The following is a 9,631-nucleotide window of genomic DNA, read 5'->3' as shown; positions in this document are numbered from 1 at the left end:
CGCTCATGCCGCCTTGGGTTTGCTCACCTTCCGCCCAGGTTTTGCTTGTGTTCAACATTAACCTTCGATTTGTTTCAAATACAAAGCTTCCAATGCTCATATAGTAGAAGTAGAAGTAGATTGCATCTAAAATTTTTTATATGCATGTTTTCCAAGTGTCTTAGCAGAAGCATTGTGTATATAAGTGGCTATCTGATTGCTTGAAAAAAAATGCACGCTTTGTGTATTCCCACATATGAAAATTTGAAATCCACCTTTGAATTATAGTTTTGAAGATGAGAAAAACTACAAACTTTAGGGAAAAAATCATTAATGAAGGATAGCAAAACTGGCTTTGATTTTTTATATGTCTATTTTAGGACTTTTTTGGAAAAAGCAATGTATTGTGTGCAAATGCTCGAAGTGAACTTAGGTTTACCTATAAAATTGAGATTTAGCTATAAATTCTCCTTTATTTTTTTGCTATACTAACAATTGTGAGTGGAGAAAGTTTATATTAACTAGACGGGATTGGATTCTTTTGAAGTTATTATAGATTTAGCAATAAAATTTTAATATGAATGTAAGAAAAAAAACTAAGTTTAGCACAAATCCTAAAGAAATTAAGTGTAAATTTTCTCCGCCCTCTTGCCTTTGCCACCTTGGATTTGTTCGTGCCACTTCAAATTTGTGCATGTTGTTGGGGTATAAAGCCCAATGTGGTCGCCCAGGTAAGTGGGCGGGCCGCCAGGTATGTACACATATTCTTTTGTTAAAACCTAATAAGAACCCACTATGCTCTACACATTACAGTAGAGCGAGTTCACCATATCGTCGTGCTCTTCTTCTCGCACTCTCTCTCGCGTCGCACTTCCGCTCGTACTCCTTCAACTGGTATCAGAGCTCTGATCGAGGCTCGGGGCAGCATTTGCAGGTAGCCAGAGTCACCTGCTCAGATTGGAGTGAGATTCGACAAGCGAAGACACGGCCCCAAATCCTGTGGGAAGGCCCGAAGGATGCGTGTTCTCAGAATTTCATTCTGAGGTCATCTCGGCCACCGTTCGGCTTCGACAAAGCTCTACGCAAGCCATTTTTGACTACGTGGTCTTGGCGGGTGCAGATCCGACTCTGCAAATTTGGGGTTTCGGCCTACGACTGCAAGTGCTGAGGATATCTGCACTTTCAGAGTGCTGATTTGTGGCTGTCTACACAACGAAGGACGGCTCACAGTTCTTGGAGACGTGTCACATACGATACGGGCACACCTACACACAGATTGTAGGCGACATCCACTAGTTCATCAGGTAGCTTGTGTTTGTTGCTTGATATTCCAAATTTCATCCTGACATTGCAGGTACTTCCACATGGGATGTATTGTCAGAAATGATGTATGTATGTTGAGGGTTTGTTGGCTGTGAGTCACGCAGCAAACAACCGCCGCAGCGGTTACAGCATATAGTGGGAAATTTGTGGATGTATGACTTTGTGGGAATTCTATGTATTGTCAGATTTACTGCAGCCTTTGTTGAGGGTCGAGTGAGGTTTTATTGAGCTGGGGGATTCTCGAATGTTGAGATCCTTTCGGTGATACAGGTCTTGGAGCGATCCCTCGAGCACCCTTAGATAGGCAGCTAGGATGTATTGACTGTGAGTTAGACAGTTGGGATTGCATCTTTTCTTTACTGTCGTTGAGGCATTGTTGTAGTCTATGCTTACAGGACAGTGACAGGTCAGTGAGAGACAGTACAGGTGCAGGACAGGTTTACCCACAGCTTACAGTGTTAGAGAGACAGTGGTTTTTTGAGCTATTTTTGGTCTATTTTTTAGTACACCAGAGCCATTTTACAAAGGAGACTCTGCCAAAATTTTTGCAGAATCTGAAGCTTTCTTGGTTCATTTGACAGGTTGATATTGGTTCAGAGGTCAGTTTACAGGGGAAACTGTCGAGTTTTTCCCAGGAAAGTAAACTACTGTGAAGTGTAGTTATGGCTGGATCACAGCACACTGCTCTTTACAATATCAAGAAGCTAGATGGAACCAATTTCCCTTTGTGGAAGAAGCAGATTTGGCACGTGTTGGTACAAAAGAAGTAGATAAAACCTATAAAGCTCAAGGGGATAAAACCAGAAGATATAGACGAAGATGAATGGAGCGAAATGGATGAATTGGCACTTTCTACCATTATGCTGACTTTGGCAGAAAGCGTTTACTTCAATGTAGTAGACGAGATGTCGGCTTATGAAGCATGGACAAAGCTGAGTGATCTTTATGAGAAGCAGAGTGCATCTTCACAGGTATACTGGCTTAAGAATATTGTTGACTTGAAGATGAAAGAAGGGACACCTATGTCCAATCATCTGAATGAATTCAACACCATCTACAGTCAGTTGTCAGCTCAAGGTGTCAAGTTTGATGAACCTGTTAGAGCTATGTTCCTGTTTATCACATTACCGAAAAGTTGGGACACTTTTCGCACAGCTTTGAGTAATTCTGCACCTCCATATGGTTTGACCATAGCAGGTGTAGAAGGCAGTCTGCTTACTGAAGAAACCAACAGAAAGACAATGGACAAAGGCAAAGGAACAGCCTTAGTTGTCAAGGGAAGGACCAAAGAAAAGGACAAAGGTGGAAAGAGGAATCAGTCTCGTAGCAAGTCCCACAGTGCTAAAGTCAAGAGTGACATAGAATGCTACCATTGTGGCAAGAAGGGTCACATGAAAAGAGACTACAGAGAATGGAAAGCAGAAAAAGGCAAAGAGAAAGATGAAGACCATGGTGAGAAGAACAAGTCCTCAGTGAAGATTCAAGAAATAAATGTGACAAACACTGTTGCAGAGGATGACAGTCTAGTGTCAGGAGACATCTACTTCTTGAAGAATACAATGGACCCAGCTCTTCTTACAGCATCTGATGGAAATGCACTGAGTGACTGGATTATAGACTCAGGGGCATCACTTCATGTGTCTCCAAACAAGGAGTGGTTTACCTCTTATGTGACCACTAAAGATCATGTTCGGCTAGGCAATGGGCAGACATGTGAGATCTTAGGTGTTGGAGATGTTCAATTGAAGTTTCAGAATGGCTCTTTTTTCACGCTGAAGAATGTGAGACATGTTCCTGCAATTACAAAGAGCTTGATCAGCAAAGGTTTACTTGATGATGCTGGCTACGTCACCACTTTTGGACAAAACATGTGGAAGATATCCAAGGGTTTTATGATAGTAGCACATGGAGTAAAGTCTGGAGGACTTTACATGATTTATGTATCAAATTTCTCTAAAAATGTAATCAATGTAACCGAGCAGCCAAACGTTTCTTTGTGGCATAGCCGGTTAGGACATATGTCCAAGAAGGGAATGGAAATCTTGTCTCATTCTGGTTATTTTCCTAGCTTTTCATTTAATGATTTTGAATTCTATGAAAATTGTCTGTATGGTAAGAAAACACAGCAAAACCACATAAGCATAGAAGCAGTAGAAGAGATACACAGTTGGCACTTGTTCATAGTGATTTGTGTGGACCTATGCCTAACCTATCTCTAGGGGGAGCTTCTTACTTTATGACATTTATATATGATTACTCGAGGAAAGTAAGGGTTTACTTTCTCAAGCACAAGGATGAAGCGTTTAGTGTTTTCAAAACGTTTGTGACACTTGTGGAGAATCAGAGTGGCAAGAAGCTTAAATGCATACGCACTGACAATGGTGGAGAGTATGTTTCAAAGGCCTTTCAGGACTTTTGTGAGTCAAAAGGTATAAAGCGTGAACTTATTGCTCCTTACAATCCTCCTCAAAATGGTGTTGCTGAGAGGATGAATAGGACCATACAAGAGAAGGTCAGAAGTATGTTGTCTAATGCACAACTGCCAAATGGGTTTTGGGCTGAAGTTGTATCAACAGCTGTTCATCTTATAAATAGATCTCCTAGCAAGGTTTTGCAGAAGGATTCAGTGGGCAGAGATGGTATGGTCAGGCAAAATGCCCTCATACAAGCATCTCAGAGTCTTTGGCTGTGAGGCATATACTCATGAATAAATTATTGTGGATATTTTATTATTTAATGAAAATCTAATTTTTAAAGATAAATTTGCCTTTGTTTTTTCAAAGGATTTTTTTAAAGACCAATATTGATATCTTTTTAAAATTTATGCAAGTATATTTTCAATTTTATTTTTTTACCAAACTCACATTAATAAGTGAGTGTATTTAAATCTCAAAGAAATTACAAAATGGCCTCAAGCTTAAGCAGAGCCTTAAGGTGCTGAAGATTACACAATTGTCCTCTCCCCGAGGCTACCAAGAACACAGTAGGTGTGCTATAATAACAAACTTTTACTTGTCGTAGCTTGCCACAATGACATCAATGTATTTTGAAAACAAACAAGTGTATTTTCAAAATTTTAAAAATAACTATAAAGAGACACTTCTATACCCTTTCTTAAAGTGCTTGAAGAATTGTTGAGCATTGGGCACTTGTGTTGGTGTCCCTTCTCTCCCAATTTATTGGTTACTAAAGTGAGCGCGTGTATGTATGTGCAATATACACATGACAGAGACGTTAAGAAAAAACTCGAACATTGAGTATATTTTTATGAAGATAGGAGGGCTTGCCTGCTTACGGTGGCAAAGCTCGGCCATCCATGCGGTAGCTCTCGATGCAACTGAAGTATGTCATCGGAGACGCACACACACACACACACACACACACACACAGATTAAAAAGCACTAAGATCAACGAGAAGAAGAGAGTAGAGAAAGGTTCTATGTATGTGTGTGTGTGTGTGTGTGGGTAGAGAGAGAGAGAGAGAGAGAGAGAGAGAGATCAACGAGAAGAAGAGATTAGAGAGAGGTTATGTGTATGTGTGTGTGAGGAGAGAGAGAGAGAGAGAGAGAGAGAGATCAGAAAGGCTCTAATTAATGAAAGGAAGATAGAGGGAGAGAGAAAGAGAGACAAGGAGATCAGAGAGAGGTTGACTCTCATAACTGCTCACGTTAAAATATCCTCAATTTTTGGTAAACGATGATAAAGGGAATTTTCCTTGGGATGAAAAAATGGGTCAACTACACGCACATGTATATAGATACACACACACACACACACAGAGAGAGAGAGAGAGAGAGAGAGAGAGAGAGAGAGAGAGAGAAGAAGAACTTACGTTCTACCTTCAATAAGTCTCTCTCTCTCTCTCTCTCTCTCTCTCTCTCTCTCTCTCTCAATGAGAAGAGGCTAATTTGTACTACTTAAAAACAACTCTAAGAAATAATACAAATGGTGATGATTCTGAGGACAGTGAAGAAACAACCTAGAACCGTAATTGAAAAAACCAAAAACCAAATGAAAATTCTCTCTGAAAGGATTAAAATTTTCCCATGGTAAGCTAAATGGAGAGAGGATGATAGTAGCCTCAGAAAGATAAGCACTTCCATCAAGAGCACACTCTGCAAACTCTCTCTCTCTCTCTCTCTCTCTCTCTCTCTCTCTCACACACACACACACACACACACACACACAAACACATCCATGAGAAGAATTTCTAATATATGTGCATATACATTCCCATATATATATATATATATATATCATATACATAAACATATGTATGTGTATATACACATGTGACACACAAACACATCCATGAGAAGAATTTCTAATATATGTGCATATACATCACATACATATATATATATATATATATATATATATATATATATATATATATATATATATATATATATATATATATATATATATAAAGATATATATATATATTATATACATAAACATATGTATGTGTATATACACACTTGTGTACTGTGTGTGTGTGTGTGTGAGAGAGAGAGAGAGAGAGAGAGAGAGAGATATGTATACACTCACACATACACATGAGAAGAATCTAATGCAAAAAAAAACCAAGTATTATAGTTGTCTTATCATAGCTTTGGAGGTTGATCTTAGTTAATAATGAAGCATCCAAGAATATAGTAGGCACTACCTCATCGATGCATAGAGAATGTTTGCACATGTTGCCACCTTGTGGAAAGGTGAGGGAGGAAAGTGTCACAGACTTATCCTGGCTTCTGATTAGCCGCAGCAACGCACGGATCACGTACTAGTTATATTAAAACACAACAAAAACTACATGTAGCACCTTGTTATTTCACCTTTCATTTCACAACTTGATATGGATGGACCTTTCTTGCATTCGATTATTTTAGAATGCCAAAGTGAAGCTTCACTATGTACCTGCTCCCAAAAACCCCATGTGATGAATTTTTTAGGCCATATTTTAGCAAAGATTAGACCACAAGCTCGGCCCCATAGCCTACATCTCTTTGGTCTGCGCGGGTCACGTACGTGTATCTGGCATGCAATAATGGAACGCTTTGTGGAAGTGCTCACACAAGGAGGCAAGCAGGTAGTGCATTATAGTTTTTTGCCCCTTGCTTTGTGACAAGGTGATGCAATATGTGGGTGCACAGAGAGAGAGAGAGAGAGAGAGAGAGAGAGAGAGAGAGAGAGATGTGCCTAACACTTACTTTGTGTCCTGTGCATGTGGATGCAAAAACTAATGTGTGGCTCATATAAAACGAGTGAATGCGGATTGCAAAATTCACGTTTTTGTATTAAGAATACCAACTCTTCATGATTTTCTCTTGCTGGCTTATTGGATTAAAGCTTGAATTAATAATGGTCTGTTTTGCTCTTCAGGTCTGGGCTTCAATTCTAAAGAGCTAGCCTTGTGTTATTTGGGAAAAAAACTAATGGTGATAGGCAGCCTAATTTGGTGCATTGATCAGACCATTCTTTTATGACACCATGTCTGCCTTTGTGGTTAGCTGTAGAGGCAAAAAATCTAAATCGCAATGAAAAACACACTTTGGCAAGTAAGTTTGTGTGAGTTCAAAACTGGTGGGGTCCAAAAACACAAGAAATGAGAGCTCAGCATGATGGCAAGTCCGTCGGCGGGGGCTCGAGGGTTTGATCCGGTTCCTTCCCGTTTGTGACAAGGAAAGCAGTTTCCAAGCCCCAGCTGGTGTGGACCTCCAAATGGCAATGCATAAACCACACACCTGTTGCAGCCAATATATGTTAATGTTAATATACACTTCACAAAGAAGACAGCATATGTCAGGCTAATGACACTAGCAGAAAGAGAGTATGTGCAAGAACCTGGATTGTCTGCACGAAAACGGAGAGCCACCCAGCCACCCTTGGGCACGCCGATGGTGTTCCGCTCGGGTGGGTCCACCAGGTTGAACGTCGCAGGATCGCTGCTGCTGTTGAAGTTTCCAGTTCCTTGTCCCACCACAAAGAAGTTGTAGCCATGCAGATGGATAGGGTGGCTCTCTGTTCCAAGTATGCTGGTGCCTTGCAATACCAGCTGCACACTGGCATTGAAGCGAATCCATGACAGCCGTGTTCCCACCTGCGGCGCGATGTTCTGTGGCTGTACTGCACCCGTGTAGTTGAAAGGACTGGTCGGCTCGTCGGGGAATGTGGTTGGAAACACTCTGTTACTCTCATTGGAACCTGTGGTGTGTGCTATCTCCGGGGAAACGAAGAAAGATTGGAGCAATGAAGTGCTTGGAAGAATGAATGAGATGTTGTTCATTGCCGCCGAAAACTTGCCTCCTGAGGGCCCCTGACATTGCTGGCCCTGAGGACATGCCTTTCTCGCCAAGCCCACTGTGAAAAGCAGGTTGCGATCGACTGACTTGGGCACTAGTGTTGGGAACTCTTCGGAATTGATGCTTTTGATGCTGGCACTCAAACTGTTAGCCAAGGACGTGTCATTGTAAGCGGGCAGTGTGGGCATCATGATGGTCTTTGAGGAGGCAAATTCAGAGGCTTCTTCAATATACTCCACCACCGCAGAGCCGGTGGTGTTGTCAAAGGGCACCGTGGGTCCTGCAGAGTTGTAGGCCCGTACCGCCAATATGTACTTGCTTGAAGATGCTTGGTCTGCCGTCAGCAGCACATTTGTCGTCTGCCCCGGTGCAAGGAGGATGGTATTGGTTGTGAAGGGCTTGGTGTATGTTGCATCAATCTCAACAACCGTCAGCGTATGGTTCGCAATGCTCAGGAATAACTCATCGTTTAGACAGGCGTTTACGATCCGCAGAAGGTATGTCTTATGCGGTCTCACGGCGAGCTTGAACGCGTCTTTGTTTGCAAGTCATGAGAAATTAATAGAAGTTCAGCATCAAAAGGGACATGATCAAGATTATGTGCTCTAATATGCCAGATAGAGAGATTGGACTATAGCAAGCGACAGCTAGAGTTGGTATCGATGTTTCCTACCTTGGGAAGAGCAATTATACATGGCTCCTGGTTGTCCATTAATGGTATATGCGTCGGATACATTTGGCCCCGCTCCAGTTTGCAAAGCTTGTGCAATCACAGCCTGTGTGTCCGAATTCCACCACTCACCTACATATTTTGCCATTGATTACAACAAAATTGGGCATGCAAGAAGTATGAAATGTGAACAAAAATCGTATATTGAAATTATACCAAGGACAAGGGGAATTTCCTCAGCTGGCTGCGGAAATGGGTAGCTTTCGTCGGGCTTTGGGAGAATCACGAAAGCACCATGAACGGTGGAGCGCATCCATGAGATGTGTGCGTGCCACCAGAGGGTGCCCCTCTGCCCTGTTACGGTGAAATTGTAGACGAAGCTTCTTCCGGGCATGATGGGGCATTGCGTAATATATGCTGGTCCATCAAACCACCCCGTACGCAGCTGTCTCACACCATGCCTAGCTCAAAGACATTGCATTAGTATGATCGTTTCCTTAATTATGCCATAGCATTGGCACAGATACTGATCAGGATTTGTCGTAGAGTTAAAATTACCAGTGAATAGTGATGTTCTTGTCAGGCATGTCATTGGTGACACTCAGAAGGACGCGTTCCCCTTCATGTACTGTGATCATGGGCCCAGGGAACTGGTCGTTTACAGTCACGATTTGTTTAGTGCGGCAAAGGCGGGTAAAGTTGGTGTATTTCACCTGCAAGAGTCAGAGGCTGGTGCCATTAGAGCATTGATGGAAGCAATAAACTCTGCACTTTTGCATGTGTCTGGAGATAGGTGGACACACACACACACACACACACACACACACAGAGTGCACACACACATTATATGTTTGTATGCATGAAATATATATATATTTGTAAGTATATAGAGAAAGATCTCACATGGAAGTCGAAGCGACGAACTCCGTCATTGGCACTGGTCGTATCAATAGCATCATTGTGGTGAGCATCATAATCAGCAGCTGCTAGGACATTGAATGAGCAGGTGCAAAGGAGCAGAGCAGAGAGGAGGAGCTGCATCAAGGCCATCTTCGTGATACCAGCAGCTAGCTAGCTGCTGATGAGAGTAGCAGGCTGCAAAGGTGACGACTTACAGCTAATTATAGGCTGCTGCAGGTGTCTCATGTCATTTTGAGCTTATGGGGGCTTTTATAAGGAAGCCTTTAGAATCAGACATGGCACCAGCCGCTGATTCTATTAGAGAGTGGATAGTGTGTGCGTGTGGGTCATAACCTGGCTTTGTAGATTGCTTCAAGCTGCCGCTTATTTCCCTTTTACCTTATACAGTACTTTTCATTTGGTGATCTCTCTTTAGAACCCCATTCCTTAAAGC

General features: G+C 41.9%; 1 protein-coding gene across 1 annotated transcript; it reads right to left on the bottom strand.

Moving 5' to 3' along the window:
* Positions 1–6,552: 6,552 nt before the first annotated feature.
* LOC147462487 (laccase-4-like) lies at positions 6,553–9,424 on the bottom strand. The gene is made up of 6 exons (XM_086484140.1): positions 9,181–9,424; positions 8,836–8,990; positions 8,494–8,738; positions 8,281–8,409; positions 7,150–8,142; positions 6,553–7,049 (listed from the first exon to the last, which is right to left on the bottom strand). The coding sequence occupies exons 1-6, from the start codon at positions 9,325–9,327 to the stop codon at positions 6,919–6,921; spliced, it is 1,800 nt and encodes a 599-aa protein (XP_086340266.1). The 5' UTR covers positions 9,328–9,424; the 3' UTR covers positions 6,553–6,918.
* Between the last annotated feature and the right edge of the window lie 207 nt (positions 9,425–9,631).

The sequence above is a fragment of the Adiantum capillus-veneris genome, chromosome 2, assembly GCF_014529385.1.
Source record: "Adiantum capillus-veneris isolate H3 chromosome 2, ASM1452938v2, whole genome shotgun sequence".
NCBI classification, from domain to species: Eukaryota; Viridiplantae; Streptophyta; class Polypodiopsida; order Polypodiales; family Pteridaceae; genus Adiantum; species Adiantum capillus-veneris.
This window is presented reverse-complemented; position numbering and strand designations above follow the sequence as displayed.

Bases quoted from the DNA above. Each gene is read 5' to 3' on its own strand.
- LOC147462487 (XM_086484140.1), bottom strand. From the start codon at position 9,327: ATGGCCTTGATGCAGCTCCTCCTCTCTGCTCTGCTCCTTTGCACCTGC. The intron at 8,739-8,835 runs GTAATTTTAACT...TCTTTGAGCTAG, and splicing joins AAGAACATCACTATTCACTG to GCATGGTGTGAGACAGCTGC. The intron at 7,050-7,149 runs GTTCTTGCACAT...TGGCTGCAACAG, and splicing joins TTTTCGTGCAGACAATCCAG to GTGTGTGGTTTATGCATTGC.